Source organism: Marmota flaviventris, chromosome 10, assembly GCF_047511675.1.
Source record: "Marmota flaviventris isolate mMarFla1 chromosome 10, mMarFla1.hap1, whole genome shotgun sequence".
Lineage (NCBI taxonomy): Eukaryota > Metazoa > Chordata > Mammalia > Rodentia > Sciuridae > Marmota > Marmota flaviventris.
In genome coordinates, this window is record NC_092507.1 from 20,105,029 (window position 1) to 20,123,250 (window position 18,222).

The 18,222-nt window shown below is 47.3% G+C and overlaps 1 protein-coding gene across 2 annotated transcripts; it reads left to right on the plus strand.

The window, feature by feature from the left end:
- Positions 1–7,117: 7,117 nt before the first annotated feature.
- Tmem222 (transmembrane protein 222) lies at positions 7,118–17,715 on the plus strand. 2 transcript variants are annotated; one of them, XM_027937045.2, is made up of 6 exons: positions 7,118–7,345; positions 11,846–11,930; positions 13,209–13,240; positions 14,904–15,000; positions 15,096–15,226; positions 16,766–17,715. In XM_027937045.2, the coding sequence occupies exons 1-6, from the start codon at positions 7,152–7,154 to the stop codon at positions 16,851–16,853; spliced, it is 627 nt and encodes a 208-aa protein (XP_027792846.1). In that variant the 5' UTR covers positions 7,118–7,151; the 3' UTR covers positions 16,854–17,715. The 2 variants fall into 2 exon arrangements, with proteins under 2 accessions (XP_027792846.1, XP_027792847.1); XM_027937046.2 differs by lacking the exons at positions 11,846–11,930; positions 13,209–13,240.
- Positions 17,716–18,222: the final 507 nt, after the last annotated feature.

Genomic DNA, 18,222 nt, shown 5'->3' on the forward strand with positions numbered 1-18,222 from the left:
TGAAAAGGAGATATATATATATTCTTTGAATTCAACTATATGACTTTCTGGAAAGGGCAAAAACTAGAGATAGTATGAAGATCAGTGGTGTTCCATTTTTAAAGCGTGCATGTGTGAGTCACTGGCCCTACTGATAGAGAGCCTGGGGCTCAGATAAATCCACACAATGAACGGATAGCAAAACAGACATGAGAGATTGGGACTTCTGTGTTTGTGGTAGGCAAGTGTGACCCCAGAGGCCTGCTGCCTGTCTCTGTGCTTAGAAGCATGCCAAAATGTGGTTGCAGAACTTAAAAGGTAATGAGAAGTTAGCTAGCCCAAAGGCTCTCAGCGCTGGCTATGGATCAGAATCACCCAGGATACTTTGCAAACTTCCCATGTCCCACCCCCAGATAGTCTGTTTTAATTGGTTTGAAGTGGAACCCAGGCACCCATCCATTATCCTAAAACATGCTAGATTCATTCTAATGTGCAGCTAGAACTGAGAACCATTGATCTAGCCCTATCCACACTATACAAATATGGACAGTGAGTTCCAAAAGGGGGCAAAAGGGGATAGCTTGCCACCAGGACCTCCAGTGAATAAGAAAAAAGGCCAGGACAAATCTCGGATTCCTAATCCAGTTCTTTTTTCTTTCTTTTTATTTTTCCTGGCAGTGCTGGGGAGTCAAACACAGGGCCTTGCACATAAAAGAAAATTTCTTGGCACATGTGGGGCCCCGGGTTCAATTCCCAGTGACAAGCACACACACAAAGTCACTTTCTTATGACTACTCTTTGAGCTTCTATGTACCTGGCATTGAACTGTGCACTGGCACAATGGAAATGCACAGAAGAGACCCAGTCCCTGACCTCCTGGAGCCTCCAGATTACCTGGAAGTCATAGAACACAAATACAGAGTTGTGAATGATCTCTGAACATTGGATTTCACTGTGGACTGTCCTCTCCAGCATTTCCTGCCATCATTGAGTGCCCCACCATGTGCCAGGATCTTTGTCAGGCCTAGGGATACAAACATGTCTGGCAGAGAAGGTGGGCAGATGGAAGGCATTCTGACAGGCACATGATGGGAGGCATGTGCCACTCAATGGTCCTGCCTCCTACTTCCACTTATTTCTTTTTCGTAAATAAAATACTTTCTGGTCCTAGTGTTTATACTTATTTTATGTTGATTTATAAACACGAAGACTGGTCATCCTTCACCTCTCCAGTGGCCCTAAAAGGATTTGGTTCAGAACCCCAACTCTGTCTAATATGTGTTTAGATTTCCAGCAAGTTCCTGAACCTCTGAATATATCTCTCATCATGGGTAAAATGGGTATTGCTGCCTGCTCTGTTGATCTCACTGCATTGTAAGGAGGCTCCAAGTCATAGTGAGATCCTGCACATCAAAGTGCTTTTGAAGTAGTCATGTGTGCGCGGGAGTGATGTTTGGTTATAAGTGCTACAATGGCTGGCACTGAATCTGTGTTTTGACCAGATTCAGGTAGAAGCTATCAAGCCACACAAAATGTAGACAAGACTCAGATTATTGTTTCCTTCTTTAGAGACAAGGAAACTGGTGCCCTAACAGGTTCAGCTAATCTCGATGGTGTGACAGTCACCAAGTGGGTCAGCTGGCCCACTCCAGAGTCCACATGTCCACCCTCATGCTTTACTGCCCCCCCCCCCGCCCCTAGAGAGTCTATTAGATTCCACCCCTACCTGTGCTTTTTATAACCTTGGGTAAGTTTGCCCATCCACAAAATGGAGTGAAAAAGGAAGTAGTTTTGTGAACTCTGGCATCTAAAACATCAGAGTCGGTCGTCAAATGGTATCCTGTGTTATCCTGGACTCCTTGGGTACTCCCCTACAGTCATGGAAAGTTTTGGAGCCATGATGCAAAGAGAGATGGAGAGAGACCCAGTCTCCCATAGCCACAGAGGGTGATAATAAAGCTGAGCAGAAAAACTGCAGAAGAGAGAATTCTGCCTTGCCACATGCCTCACACTGCATCACCTGGCTCAGCCCTGTTTCACCCTTGTAGGATCAATGGTTGAGGTGATTCTTCCCCTTAAGGAGACTCTATGGTCAATGAATAACCTTGAGGACATTCCCTTTCCACTTCCTATCTGCTGGATACCCTGCTGACTACAGTGACCAGTAGATCCAGTTAGTCTTCTTTCTCAAGGAGTTCACAGTCTCTTGGGGGACACAGACATGTAAACAACTAATGCTAATGCAAGTACACATGAATATTCAATAGGTGGAAACAGCCTTCGTGCTCTGGGAGCAAAGAGGGAGCATTTGCCTGAAACCTTGAACATGGTATAGAAGAGGCGGGGAAGGACATCCTCAATTAAGGAACAGTGTAAGCAAAGACGGGTGGTACGAAGTGCAGAGCTTGCTCTCTGAAGGGCAAATATACCAGTGAGGCTAATGCCAGGCAAGTTGGAGGGAGACAGAGAAGAGCCTGGAAAGGAAATTTGGGATCAGCCCATGGGGAACCTTGAATGCCAGGATGAGTGAGATGCCCTGAGAGAGGAGGTGAGAGAGTCCTGTGAACTACTACATGGGTCCATGTGAGGGAGTGCCCTTGCTCCCACCAAGACAGAAGTGTTCCAAGCTCACCCTTCAAACAAGCAGCATCTCACTCTCAAAGGTTTGCCAGCTTGACAGTTCCCTCTCTGCCATCTTTCTCTCCCCCAGCCAGCCCAGTAAATGGATCCAGATGGTCATTCCTATTTTTGGTTGGTATACGTGTTGAGGAAGGGGAAGCTCTGAACCCTATCAATCCTGACCCAAGCTCTCTGTGTAAGAGGAGCTTCTTCCAGGCCCCTGCTGTGATCCTCTGAGCCTGGAAGGCAGTGTTAGTCTTTGATGGAGATTTCCCATCTGTCTATGGGTGAAAAGGGAAGCAGAAGAGGCAAGGGCGCAGGCCAGGGAGGCTGTTTCATTGGGTAAGAACCAAGGTGATGTGAGTGAGAGCAGGGGCCCTGTACGGGGTTATGGTAGAAGATGAGCCTGGAAGAGGCCCCAGGAGGGGCAGAGAAGGAGCTATTTCTTCCTCCAGCTACCTGGTCCTCAGCCCCTGCTTCTGTACCCGCCCAGGCCAAAGGAAGGATGATGCAGGCCATAGGGAAGGAAGCTAGGGCTCTGACCAGAACCGATGCCCGGGCACTGTGCCCACCAACCTCCAGGAGCCCCTTAAAAAGTTTCAGAGCATGAAGTGAGAGTAGGTGACAAACTAGGGTCCTGCCCTCGTGTAATGTCAACCTATAAGTATTTGCCATTTTTTAAATTTAATAAATATTTATTAAACAAATATGTGCTTAGCACCCTACTAGAAGTGAACAAAACAAATACACTCTGCCTTCAAGCAGTTTCCCGTTTAGTGGGGGAAGTAAACACTACATAGATACAAATGTGTTATAAAGAAAAGGAATTTGGGGGACTGGGGTTATGGCTCAGCAGTAGAGTGCTCGCCTCGCACATGCAAGGTCCTGGGCTCAATCCTCAGCACCACATAAAAATAAATAAATAAATAGAAGTTATTGTGTACAACTACAAAAAATATATATTAAAAAGAAAAAAGGAAAGGAATTTCCTGGCTGAGGCTATAGCTCAGTGACAGTGACAGAGCACTTGCCTAGAACGTGTGAGGCACTGGATTTGATCCCTAGCACCATATAAAAATAAATGTAGGCATTCTGTCCATCTACAACTACAAAAAAAAAATTAGAAAAGGAATTTCCAATGGAGATCAGGAGGGTCTTTCTAATTTTGACTGGAAGACCATGGATGAGCTCTCAGAAGGTAACATTTAACAGAGACTTGAAGAATGAATGGAGGTTAGCTGTCTTTCAATTAAGTCAGAAAGATTTCAGACATGTTGCTCAGAGTAACAGGAAAGAGTTTATTGAAGGGATAGGAAAAGGGAATGGGGACATTCTGAATGGAGGGAATGGGTCCTGACAGAAAAGAGAAGGAAAATGTGCCTGTCCTGCACTACAGTTTTATTGGGGATCCCAGAGAAGTTTCCAGAGAGACCCACCCAGGTCCACCTCTGTTGAGAGCCACAGCAAAGCGGCCCTAGCAACCAGCTGATTGGCTCCCAGCAACCAGCAGATTGGCTCCTCTGCAGTGATGCTCATTGGGCTGTTTCCCCTTTCAGACCATGTAGCTGCTCATTGGGGGATTCTTTTGGCTCCGCCCACACAACCCAGCCAATCGGCCTCAAGAGCGGTTAAGAGGCTGGCCGGGGGAGAGCCGGTAGTGGCAGTTGGGCTCTGAGGGAATTCCTGAAGAGCTCGCTTGGTGCTGCGTGTGTGTTCAAAAAATAAAATTCGTTCCTGCTTAATAAGTGGCTCGTGAATTGTGCCCAGCCAGACTGCGGCACACCTCTTAACTTTTTTTATATTTGTTCTTTTTAGTTATACATTACAAGTAGAATGTATTTTAACATATTAGACATACATGGAGTATAACTTCCCATTCTTGGGGTTATATATGATGTGGAGTTACACTGGTTGTATATTTCATATATGAACACAAGGACATTATGTCCAATTCATTCTACTGTCTTTCCTATTCCCACTCCACCTCCCTTCCCTTCATTCCCCTTTCTCTAATCCAATTAACTTCTAATCTTCCCTCCTACCACCCTTACTATGCGTTAGGGTGTGCGTATCAGAGAGAACATTCAGCCTTTGTTTTTTTCTCAGATTGGCTTATTTCACTTAGCGTGATAGTCTCCAATTCCCCCCATTTACAGGTAAATGCCATAATTCCTTTTTTTCTTTATGGCTGAGTAATATTCCATTGTGTATATATACCACATTTTCTTTATTCATCAGTTGAAGGGCACCTAGGTTGGTTCCACAGCTTAGCTAATATGAATTGAGCCACTATAAACATTGATGTGGCTGCATCACTATAATATGCTGATTTTAAGTCCTTTGGGTGGAATAAGTGGGTCAAATGGTGGTTCCATTCCAAGTTTTCTGTAACTCTTGACTTTTGACCGACAGGAAAATGATATCTGACTTTCCATGGCAACTCTAGGTATCTTTGGCCCATGCTGACCAGTTCTAATTGGATTCTTAACCATACATTCTTACAGATTTTATGGTTAGGAGGGACTACTGTTATCTCCCAGAGTTTCAGGATGTGGTCACAAGTCTCCCTCTTCAGGGTAACTTTGGTTCCTCCTATCAACATTATTTTGGGCCTGCATTTCTCCTGCAGTTAACAGGTAGTTTTCTGAGGGATGTAACACATCTTGTACACTGAGGCCAGGCAGGGCTGCAGATAAATTGCTTCTTGGAAAAGAAAGCATGTGGGGATCAGCACAGTGGGCCCATTTTATAGAAGTATTCTCTTAACCTCATGTTCCCACCATTCACACCTGTCTTTCCCCTAACAGTACTACCAAATTTGTAGCAGAGCATACGTACAACAACAAATGTTCAACAGGCATATGGACTTACTATGACAGTAGAAGAATTTCAAGGCACAGATCTTTTGGGGAGCCTGTGGTCCAGAAGAGATTGGATAACTACAGTGACCTGAAGGAAAAGTAATGTAATTTATCCAGCAACTCTATACTGCACACTTAATCTATCCCGTGCCCTGTGCTGAATAGTTCCCTATCTTCAAGGATCACATGCTACACAAGGTTATAGGACAAGTGCAAACATGCTCAAAGAATTTTTAGTGGATTAGAATCATTTCCAGATGTGATACTTATGAAGCTTTTAGAAAACATCTGTTTGTTCAATCATCCAATACATCAGTAAACACTGAGTAGGCATCTGCTCTGCACCAGGAGCTGTGGTAGCTACTCAAGTCAAGGTCCTTAGGATTCCATAGCAGAGACAGACATACCAAATTACATTAAGCCAGGCATGGTGGTGCACGCCTGTAATCTGAGTGACTTGAGAGGCTGAGGCAGGAAGATCACAAGTTCAAGGTTAGTCTCAGCAATTTAGCAAGACCCTGTCTCAAAATAAAAGGGCTGGGGATGTTGTTTAGTGGTTAGGCATCCCCGGGTTCAATCCTCAGTACCAATTTTTTAAAAATTGTATTCTTAACCATACATTCTTACAGATTTTATGGTTAGAAGGGACTACTGTTATCTCTCAGAGTTTAAGTATTATGTGCCCAAAAGCAGATAGCAAGCTTTCCCTAGATCAGCAGTGAAGAAGAGTAATTCAATGGGAGAAAGACCTTCCCAAAAGGTGCGGCTTCCACCTTCCTGAGTGAATTTGTTCCTTTAGCCTGATTTTTTAGTGGCTGCCTTCTTTCTTGTCTTCCACATATCCCCTCCCCAGCAGATTTCATTTCCTGTGTCTATCTTGGCATCCCTCTAAATCCAAGACTCCAAGACTAAAGCCTGGCCTCTCTGTATTATTGGGCGTGATCTCAGACAATTGTTTAACTTCCCTGAGCCTTCATTTTCCCATTTGATGAAGGAGCGGATCACATCGGAGGCTTGTGGTTCACTCCAGCCAGGATGATATTCACACTCTGCTGCACACAGTGCTCCTCCAGGCCTTCCTTTCTTACATGGCTGCATCCATCCCCCTCTCCTGTGCCACCTGGCAAACATCAAGGCTCAGCTCAAATATCTTCAGGCAGGTTTCCCCTGCTCACACACAGGCACACACAAGATTACAGTCTGGCCTTCCTTTATACTACCATTACCTAGTGAGAAGCCATAGAAAGAAAAGGCCAAGAGAGATATAAAGTCAGGTTTGAGTCGTGGTCCCTCACCTCACCTCGAGAGCCACAGTTTCTCATTTGTACAATAAGAAAAATACTTAAATTTGCATGTCTAGTCAGTTTATGGGAATAAGAAACAATGTCAAGTGCTTGGCACCTAAGCAGTGCTTCTATAGAAAGCCTGCACCACACCTGTCAGGAGCCCTCAGTGCACTGAACTAGAGAGATCGTCGCGGGTGTCCGCGCTAGACTGCCAGATGCCTGAGGGCAGCGTGGACGCAGAGGTTCAGCGGCTACGTGGTCCGAGGGGGCGAGGCTGGCCGGGCCTAGAGGGACGCGGCTCCAATTCCCGGGGGGAAGGCCTAGAGGCGCGGACCCGACCTCCGGGAAGTGACGCCACAGGGACTAGCCGCGCCGAGCAGGGCCGCCGGAGCGGGACGAGCACAGCATGGCGGAAGCGGAAGGGAGTTCTCCGCTCTTGTTGCCGCCGCCACCGCCCCCTCCCGGGATGGCGGAAGTGGAGGTGCAGACGGCGGCCCAGAAGGACATGAAGCAGTACCACTGCTCCAGCGGCGTCACCATGGACGTGGAGCGGAGCCGCTTCCCCTACTGCGTGGTATGGACGCCCATCCCGGTGCTCACGTGAGTCTCCTTCTGCGTCCGTCTAGGGTGATGAAGAGGGCCCAGAGAGAGCCGGAGCCCTTGCGGTGTCCTCCAGCGGTGGGTCTCCCTGCCCCCGATACGCTGCAAGCCCTCGCCCTCGCCCTGGGATGGCCCGCATCCCTCACTCAGTCGCCAGAATCCTGCCACCCGCGCCCCGCCTTTTTCCGCTGACAATTGGGACATGCTACCTGTCCTGGTTGCAGCCGGGCTAGTCTGGGAGAAAAACAAGTGTAGGTAGGCGGGAAAGGCCAGGGGGCTGGAGGCTGCAGGCGTACCGAACAGGGGCCCCTAACTTGGTCCGAGGAGATGTCTTCATTCATTCTCGGGTTTATTCATTCATTGAGCAAATGCTTATTGATCACTTGCAGTATACAAGACATCCCGCTGCGTCTGGAAGCAACAGTAGGAGTCTGGCAGGGGCCATACCTCTCCTGGGAGGTCTACGTGGGAAGGGCCACCAGAGGTCTGGGAGACCAACCCTGTGTCTTACACACCATCTCAGTCGCAAAGCAGGTGCAGGTCCCAGAGTGTCTGCCTCCCATAGGAAGGTTCTGTGTATAGCCTTTGTCAGGGGAGAGGCAGGTGCACAGCTGCTGCTTGCTACCCTCATACTTCAACTGGTAACAGTAACCACTCCTCCAAGTGCCAGTTTGCCAAGCCTTTTCACTCCCATTTTCCATAAATTTCATAGCTACTTTTTTTTTTAAATTTTGTTCTAAATTTTTTTAGTTGTCGATGGACCTTTGTTTTATTCATTTATATGCAGTGCTGAGAATCGAACCCAGTGACTCACACATGCTAGGCAAGCACTCTGCTATTGAGCCACAGCCCCAGCCCCTTCACAGCCACTTTCTAAGGTAGGAATTATCTTCTTCCATGGTAAAGCTGAGCTTCTAGCATAGTCTTGGTTAGATGCCTACCCCAGCAAGCAAAGGCTTTCAAAACTCAGTTTTCTGACTGTGTAACTTGTTATCTTCTAGCTGTACCTTATCTCCTTTAATACAGTGTAATAGATTTGTTCCCCCTATCAGAAATAGCCAAGTGGAGTTCCAGAGAGGAATCATTTGTTGCTTACATGCTACATCCTAAAGTGTTCTCAACATTTATATTAAAATACTTAAATTGTTTTGTTTTCAAACACTTGTGCATTTAAGAGCATCCAAAATTTTAATACCAAATTTAAAAATATGTTTTTAAAGAACATGTGTTCATTAATTCAATCGATACTACACATTTGCTAAGTGACTGCTATGTGCCCAGATAGTTCTAGGTGTTAAGAATATACAATGGTGAATAAAGCAGATGCAGTGCTGGTTCTTGTAGAGTGTCAGTCCTGGTGGAAGGAGTAGACTGTAAACTAACTATAGAACTTCTGATAGTGGTTAGTGCTATGAAGAAAATAAAATATTAATGTGAAAGTAACTGGATGGGGTATTTAGGGAACCTACTGGTTTTGTTAAAGCCTGTCATATTATCCTATTTTCTCTCAATTTTTCTCATTCTTCAAAAACCGTTTGTGCATGGTCTTCTGCAGGCACCATGATCCTCAGTCATCTGGGCCAGAAGCCGTTCGCATGCCAGTTGTATTCAGGTCTATCTGCAGGTGTTCATAACTCCAAGATGAGTAAGATAATCATGGGCCCATCAAAGGACTCATATTCTTTTTAGAGGACTCCCCTATAGCCAAAGAGAGAGAAACTAACATGTGTAATACATTGTAGTTTTGTTGATAAAAGTGCAGAGCTAGATTTGGCACAGGGAACTATCATCTGTCTTTGTCTTACATCACAATTGAACACCACTTTTTTTTTTTTTTTTTTTAATATTTGGTGGTTTTTTGTTTTTGTTTTGCAGTACTGGGGATCAAATCCACAAAGCTTTACACATGCTATGCAAACATTCTACCCCTGAATACATCCTCAGTCCTCCACTCTTTTTTTTCTAATTGGCACATAGTATTGCACATATTTATGGGATTTAGGATGACACTTCAATACCTGCTTAAAATATGTAATGATCATGTCATAGTAATTGGCATATCCATCGACCTCAGACATGTATCGTTTCTTGATGTTGAGAACATTCAAAATCCTCTCTATTAGCTATTTTGAAATATATAAATTGTTGAGAACTAAAATTATTATACTTAACTATAGAATATTAGAAGTTATTCCTCCAGTCCGAATGTACCCTTTCTACATTTTTTTTTCCCCTTGGCAGGGTTGGAGATTGAACCCAGGGCCTCATATACGCTAGGCAAACACTGAGTTACATCCCTGACCCTTTTTATTTTTTATTTTAAGGCAGAGTCTAAGTTGCTGAGGGTCTTACTAAGTTGACAAGACTGTCCTTGAACTTGTGATCCTTGTCCTCCTGAGTAGCTGGAGTTACACCTCTTCCTCTGGCTCCCGCTATGCTCTTTATTTTTTCTTTCCTGGTGATTGAACCTGTGGCTCTTTACCACTGAGCCACATCCCTTTTCATTTTTTATTTTGAGACAGGGCCTCACTAAGTTACTGAGTCTGTCCTTGAACTTGTGGTCCTCCTTTTACACTTTTAAATGCCAGATATTTGTTCATTATTATTGAGTCAAAGTTATGTGCCAGGCACTGTCCTTGAGAGTATTACAGTAAACAAGACAAAAATCCTTCTTCTAATGGAGCTTAAGTTTTAGTGGAGAGACAGCCAATGTCCAAGTAATCAAGATAATTTCAGGTACTTGTGCATGGATGTTGTGAAAAAGACAAATCAGAGTAATGGATCTTGGATGTGTGTGACTACTGTAGAAGGCATAATTCAAGGAAGACCTCCAGAGTCTTAAAACTCTACTCAATCTTCCTTTTTAAAGAGATCTTGAATCCATCTGCTGCTCACCACCCCACCACCCATACTTTGGTTAGGGTCACCATCGTCTTCGGTTGGAATTACAGTAGTAGCCTCAGGAATGGCCTCCTTCCTACCCTCTTTGCCTATCCCCTCCCATTCTTCAGGCACAGGCCACACTTTCTGCTTTGGAGATTTCTGCCATTAGATATCCCGTCCTTTCACAGGTCAAGGTTAAAAGTCATCTCTGCTGACTCTGCCCCAACCTCAGTTCTAAGTAATTACTTCCCTGAGCTGCATCTCTACAGGTTTTGCCTCCATCTCCCTAGCAGGGTGCTTTGTGCTCATGCTTAGGCAGCCTTGAGACCAGGACCTGGCTGCTGGCCCTGTGAAACCTGCTGCAGCTGGATCATTGTCTCCAGCACTCAGGCCTTGTAGGGCCATGGTTCTCAGGCTACAGATCTATCTGGAGTTCCTGTGTGTTACATATTAAGATCCATTTGAGATTTGCTTTTTAAAAAATGCCTATGGCAGCTGTGCATGGTGGCACATGCCTGAATTCCTGAATATTCTGGAGATTTGAAGCAGAGGATTGCTTCAGCCCAGGAGTTGACGGTGTCTGGCCAACACAACAAGACTCCATCTCAAGAAAAAATGAACTGGGTTAAGCCAGGCATGGTGGCACACACCTGTAATCCCAGCTACTTGGGACATTGAGGCAGGAAAATCACAAACAAGTTTAAGATCAGTCTGGGCAATTTAGCAAGACCCTGTCTCAAAAATAAATAAATAAATAAAAAGGGCTGGGGAATGTAATGAGGTGGCTCAGTGGTAAAGAGCCAGGTAGAGCGCCTACCTGGTATGCACCAGGCCCTGGGTTCACTCTCCAACACCATTTAAAAAAAAAAAAAAAGTAAAAAAACAAACAAAACACTATAGAATTTTGGTTCCTGGAATACACCATGTTTTGTCCTGATCTCTGTCCTTGCACATTAGTTCGTCAACATTTGGATTATTTCCACTAATTTTTCTGTCAACTTTATGGAGATGATTATATGTAATAAAAGGCATACATTTTAAGAGTACAAGTAATGAGGTTTGGTATCTGTTTTTGTTTCTGTTTATTGCGTTACTGGGGATGGAACCTAGGACCGTGCACATCCTAGGCATGTACTCTACACTGAGCTATAGCTCTGAGTTCAGTGAGTTTTAACAGATGTTTTTGGCTATTTTAAATAAAGGTACTATGAAGATTCCGTTCATGGCCTAGGTAGACACAAGCACTCATTTCTGTTGGGTGTATACTCTGAAGTGGACCTGCTAAGGCATAGGGTGCAGTGTCCAACTGTTTTTCAAAGTGATAGAAACTATTTACGCTCCTCTAGAGATGAGTGAGGTTGCTCTTCATCCTCACTGGCATTCTCTGTTATTGTGCTTTTGGTTGTAGCCTGTGGTGAGGGTGCGGGGCCATCCCATTGTGTTATTGATTCAGTTACCCCTCTTTTGGGACCCCCTGCCCCTCTAGACCACCCTCATAGGCACTCATCACATGACACTATATTCACATGCTCTCACTGGATAAAGTATCCCCAGCATCTCTCTGACTGGTTGAAAACCCCCTAAGCTCTGTCCCTTTCCTGTCCTTTTTCCTCATAGGTGGTTTTTCCCCATCATTGGCCACATGGGCATCTGCACATCCACAGGAGTCATTCGGGACTTTGCTGGCCCCTATTTTGTCTCGGTGAGTTCCCATTCTGTCCTTCCTTGGAGGGTCCCAAGGCTTGCATGGAAGGCTGGCCTGTCCTGCCTGGAGTCAGGCTTCCTATATTCCCAAACCCAGGAAGATGCAGATGACATGCAGCCCTGGCCCTAGCCCTCACCAATATCACGTTTCTCCTTACCTCCAAGACAGGCCAGAAGGGCAGTGTGGCCAGAAGGAACTTAACCCTTAAGTAACTGGCCCATTCCTTTGCCCCTGCCCCTGGGGTTCTAAGCCATGGGTAAGGGTAGAGGCAAGAGTAAAGTCAGATCATCTGGGAACCACATCTCTGGATCTTCAGAAGATGGGAGCCAAGGTGGGGAGACAGGGGAGGCTGACATGGTTCCTGAGGTCGGTCTTCTAGAAAATCAGCTGTGTTCTATTCCCTGAGGTCTGTTCTCTGGGAATGGGCAAATATTGGTCCACTGGCTAGCTCCACATGAGCATGCAGCATCTGCCTGTATCTAGGTCGGAGATAGGAATGAAGGAGATGTTGGTAGCATCAGCCTGTTTATAGTTGCCATGACTTATTTTCGTGTGTAATGGTCCAGGGATTGAACCCAGGGTGCTCTACCACTGAGCTACATCCCCAGCCCTTTTTATTTTTTATTTTGAGACAGGGTCTTGCTAAGTTGCCCAGGCTGGCCTTGAACTTGTGATCCTCCTGCCTCAGCCTCCCCAGTCACTAGGATTACAGGTGTGCGCCACAACATCTTAATACAACAAGGCCAACCCCTTTGCACTTAAAAATACTTTCACTGTCATATATTTTTATAATTCTGATTCTGAACCCATACTCTGTCCCTGCATAATTCCTCTATGCCAGGTTTTATGTGGTGAGCCTAGGACTTTGTTAGCATGTCCCTTGTTGGAAGCCTCTCTAGGCCCAGCAGCCCCCATTCTACTGTGAATGCATGACGCTGCCAGGCATAGAGTTGGCTCCGTGAAAGCCATCATTATTGGGTCAGGAGCACAGAGGATTAGCATTTACACCATGAAGGAAACCTCCAGCCCATGACCAAAGATCAGAAAGATGCCAGAGAATGCAAGAATTCTCTGGGTATCCCACTGCCTTCTTCCCACAGAAAAGCCACTATTGGCACTTTAGAAATCATGCCAGCCCCCTAGCAGATCTGCACTCCACTTTTGCCCACCCCTGATACACCCTCTTCTAAGTCACTGCACTTCAGCCATTGACCCAGGTTTGTATATAACCTGGATGTAGGTTCCCCACTGACCTCTGCTCTTGTCCCTCAACAGGAAGACAACATGGCCTTTGGAAAGCCTGCCAAGTAAGTGATGAACACCTGTGTGACTGGCCTAGGGCAGGTTGCTCCTGCCCAGAGCAGCAGGCCAGGTCCTCTGGGGCATAGCAGGAGGACCAGGTGTGGAGGGGAGGGACAGCCAGGTCAATCAGGGCATAGCAGCCCTATATCAAGCACTGATTATGCCAGTCCCTGGCTGGGCCTTTACCTGTAGACCATCCAAGCCTTGCCTCAGCTCTATAAGGTTGTGCTTTCAATTCTATGGCAAAGGGTGAAGAAAGGGAAGGGACATGGTCAAGATCACAGAGGAAGTGGCAGAACCAGGCTCATAGCCTCCCTCTGTGTCCTGGACACAATTCCTGCCCCTTGGGGGCAAACAGGCCATTTAAGGTATAAGGAAGGCATTGTTTGGATGCTGCTGTTAAGTTCTGCTTGGAGGGATTAAAAACAGTTCAGATCCTTAGGGAGAGAAACTGGTTTAGTTGGGGGCTTTAGGTCTTCATTTCTTTCATCTTGGGTGCTTGCAACAGCTCCAGGCCTAGTGATAATGCCTCAGTCCTCAGTATCCTCAAAAGAACAGCAGATACCCAAGGCTGCCCAGGAGAGGTGGGCACAAAGCAGAGGCAATTTGGAGGCAGACTGACTCTGGTTTCCTCAGGCAGGTGGAAATATGGTCCAGGAGTCTCTGGGCTGGTGTTTGCTGCTAGGCTGCTTTTTGAAGACTGTTTGTTTGTTATTGTTTTATTTTTTCAAAGACAGTTTTAAGGGCTTCCTTTTCCCATAGGAGCTCCCAAATGCCACCATGGCACTGTGTATAGGCTCCTCCACAAGCCATACAAGGGGAGACATGGGGAGAATGCTTGCTTATGGGTAAACTCCTCATTGTGACATCCAAGTCCCTGCATGACATGGCCCCTGTTGCATCTCCTGCCTCACCTGCCAGCATTCCATCCCCCCGTTTCTCTTTCTGAATCTTTGAGTAGTGCTTAGTCACTTAGTTTTTGGGACACACTGCAATTTTCTGCCTCTCACTTTGTTCAAGCCCTCCCCTTAGTCTACAGGGCCTTGCCTCCCTTTTCTGTGTTCGCTGACTTCTCTTCCATTAGACTAGACTCAGATGTCACCTCCAGAAAACCATATCACTCCCCCTCTCTTCATCCATTAGGTTGCCATGACAAAATACCATTTAGTGGGTGGCAAACCACAGAAATATATTTCTCACATCTCTGGAGGCTGGGAAAGCTAAGGTCAAGGTTCTGGTAGATCGAGTGCCTGGTGAGGGCCCGCAGCACCTTCTTGCTATATTCTCACATGGTGGAAGGGGCAAGGTTCTCTCAGGCCACTCTCATACGGGCGTTAACCCCATTCATGGGAACTATACCCCCATGACCTAGTCACTTCCCAAAGGCCTCACCTCCTAGTATTTTCACATTGGGGGTTAGGATTTCAACATATCAGTGGTGTGGGTGGGGCAAACATCCAAACCATAGTACCCCTCAACTGAGCTGGCTTCATGTCCTCCCAGGATCCACTGTGGTACATGGCACCTCACCCTGTTATTATCTGCTGCATGACTCTTGCCTAGATCTGGCCTCAGCACCCAGCACAGAGCAGGTCTCAAGGAACATCACTACAGCTGAGAGGCCTCAAGGGGGCCTATCCAGTGCCAAGAACCTCCTCTCTTCCTCAGGTACTGGAAGTTGGACCCTGCTCAGGTTTATGCTAGCGGGCCCAATGCCTGGGACACAGCTGTGCATGACGCCTCTGAGGAGTACAAGCATCGCATGGTAGGTGGCTGGGACAGCAAGCACTCCTGAGATGGGGACCAGGGTGGGAAGTTTACCCTCGCTCATCCTGACCCCAATCCTTCCTATTCTTGCAGCACAATCTCTGCTGTGACAACTGCCATTCACATGTCGCACTGGCCCTGAACCTGATGCGCTACAACAATAGCACAAACTGGAACATGGTGACCCTCTGCTTCTTCTGCCTGCTTTATGGGAAGTATGTCAGGTGAGCTGCCCTCCCACCTGTACATTCCCCTGGGCTGCTCTCCAGAGGATCCCAGTGAGGCTGTGTCTGGAGTCCTTCAGTCAGCAGGGACAGTTGGAGCAGATGCCAATTGGAGCCGTGAAGTTCCAGAGTGACTAGCTGAGTTCCTGGTGGAAAAGGAGGTTACTGTGCCAAAATGCAGCTCCACCTTGGTCCCCAGCCTGGTTGTCACTTGCTATGAGGCCTTGGGTAGTTGCCTCGGCCTCTGCACTGCAGTTGGCATTGCTAAGATGGTAGTAATGATTCTGGCTCCTCAGGGAGGATGTAAGTCTAAGAGACCTATGCTCAGGCAAAGAAAGTAGATCTTCATGGGATGGTTTGGTGACTACTCCACAGTATCCCTTCCTGTAATTCCCTGTGAGAGGCAAGGTTTTGAGCAGTGAACCCAGTGGTAGCTTAGGGGGATCTTTGAAGTCACAGTCTTCTGACCTATGAGGTCCAAGGCATTCATTGCCAGCTCTTAGTAAAAATAGGGCTCAGAGAGGTTGAGTGAGTTGCCCATAGTCCCACAGCAAAGCCCACACTTGAGCTAATCTGGGCCCCTCCTCCAAGCTTTCCTGTTAGCTGTGCTTATCATTAAGAGCTTTTGGTTGGGGGCTGGGGTTGTGGCTCAGTGGCAGAGCGCTTGCCTCGCACCTGTGAGGCACTGGGTTTGATCCTTAGCACCGCATAAAAATAAATAAACAAAATAAAGATACTGTGTCCATGTATAACTAAAAAAAAAATTAAAAAAAACAAAACTTTTGGTTGGGTGTACTGATACACTCCTGTAGTGCCAGTACCTCAGGAGGCTGAGGCAGGACGATTGAAAGTTTGAGGCTGGTGTCAGCAACTTTACAAGACCCTGCTTCAAAAAATAAAAATGGCTGGGGATATGGCTCAGTGGTAGCACTCTTGCCTAGCATATTCAAGCTCTAGGTTCAATTCCTAGTACCACCAGGAAAAAAAAAAGTTTCTTGGAAAGAAGACTCTCCAGGGTCTTCATTTTCCAGCCTGGAAGGTATTTAAAGGTGCCGTGAGAAGAACATAACTGTGGTCACAGAGAGATTGAGGCAGAGCCAGAGCTGGCCCCAAGTCCCTGACTCCCAGCCCTCGGCTCCAGCCATAGCACTGTGCCAACACTCACCAATCCCCTACCCCCAGTGAGCTCCATCATGAAGGCCACAGCAGAGGCCACTCATGGCTTTCACACCCAAACTTAAATTCCTGGTCTCCTTGCTGGTGCCCTCTTCTCAGAGATAAGTGATTATGGGTGGAGCCAGTGAGACCCAGAGGCAGCACACCCCCTTTTCCAGCAGAGTCTGATCTCCACCCGGATCTGGTGGTCCTCAAAAGTGGGCACTAGCCAGGTTCCATTCCTTAATTGAGTTTGGGAATGGGAAGTAGTTCCAGGGACTCCTTAGCAGGGGCAGTGCTGTCAGGGTTGTAATTAGATGGGGCTCAGGGCCACATGCCTGTCATCTGCTCCTGCCCACCCTTGCTCTTCTCCCTCTCTGTCAGCATCGGAGCCTTCGTGAAGACCTGGCTGCCCTTCGTCCTCCTCCTGGGCATCATCCTGACCGTCAGCCTGGTCTTCAACCTGCGGTGATAGCTGCCACACAGCCTCAAGCCCACCAGGCTTCCATGGAAGAAGCCCCTTATGGTCCCAGATTCTTTCTCCTCACCCCCAAAGGCAGGGGTAGCCTGCTCTGTTGGACTTGGGGACTAGGAGGGTGGGATGAAGGGTCTGAGAATGAGTGTAGGGCAGGGCTCTCTGCTTGTTGTATCTCACTGGCTACTCAGAAGCTCCCTGCCCCCTTCCCCTGGGCTTGTGACCCTGCCCTTGAAGCACCCTCTTATCCCCCTGTTGGGAAGACCCTGCCTGCTCTAGAGCTCTTTTTGCCACAGCCCAGTGCCCACTGTGGACAAGAACCCACCAGACAAGGCAGCACCCTGACCAGAGGTGGATTAGGAACCTGCCCTCTGCCCAGTAGCTCTGGTTCTGAGGTGGGATAGGGTGTACTACTACCCTGGAGCCTTCCCCTTTGGCCTCTAGAATGTTCCAGAAGGCTGGATAGGTCCTTCTTTTAGATATCTGCCAGAAGCTGCACCGGGATGCTCTGCCCATCTGCTGGTGCCCTCCAACCCATGCAGCCTCCTCTTCCCCCTTTCCAGGACCTCCCAGCACTTGGGCCCATCTCCCCTGCAGTTTGGGGCCTGGCTGGTAAGGTGAGTGAAGCTGACATGTGCAGAGTGGCTCTGTATACCAGATGGTGTAGACCCACTCTTTGTCCCCTTGGGGCCAAAGTTAGTGCCGTCAGGTAGCAGGAGACAGGCTGTTTCCTCCTATCTGACTACAGCTCCCCACTTAAAGCTATCAGAAAAGGCCCTGTGCTGCCACCTCACCCCACTGCTCCATGGGCTCCTTTGTGAGGGGCTCCCTAGCAGGATAATAAAAAGTTTTGAGTTGAGGTGGTACCTGTCCTTGTTTTCTCCCTCTCTGCAGCCCCCTCACTCTTCACCTTGTTATATTCTTTGTGTCCTTGGGTATCTCTACCCCTGGCAAGAGATCTAGTTGCCAGTGTCACAGCTAAGTCTGTGTTCAGTGCCTGGAGCTCACAGGGACATCAGCATCCCTCAGTGATCTCCAGGTTATGGGAATTCCCCACATTCTGGGACCATCATTCCAAGCTCTCTCCTGGAAGCAAGTGAGTATTGAAACCCCTCCCAGATTCTTTGTTGGGAAGAGCTTTGCAGAAGGATTGGTGTTAAAACTGAGCAGGATTTTCAGTGGGTAGACCAGAGCCCTAGGGCTGCCCCTCAATCAGGAGTGCCCAGTTTGGAGTAAGCTAAGAGAATTGGCCAGCCATATCCATCTGTCAGATTGCTGGACTTCTTGTGCTGACCTCCATGTTCATGTCCCTGGCCTCTCCTTATTACCGCCCCCCAATCTCTTGCTGCTGCCCTTCAGCTTCTGT

What these genes read in the sequence shown, in the direction of transcription:
- Tmem222 (XM_027937045.2), top strand. Translation starts at nt 7,152, where the DNA reads ATGGCGGAAGCGGAAGGGAGTTCTCCGCTCTTGTTGCCGCCGCCACCG. An exon ending in ACGCCCATCCCGGTGCTCAC is followed by an intron (nt 7,346 to 11,845) that starts GTGAGTCTCCTT and finishes TTTTCCTCATAG; the next exon opens with GTGGTTTTTCCCCATCATTG. An exon ending in CTGGCCCCTATTTTGTCTCG is followed by an intron (nt 11,931 to 13,208) that starts GTGAGTTCCCAT and finishes GTCCCTCAACAG; the next exon opens with GAAGACAACATGGCCTTTGG.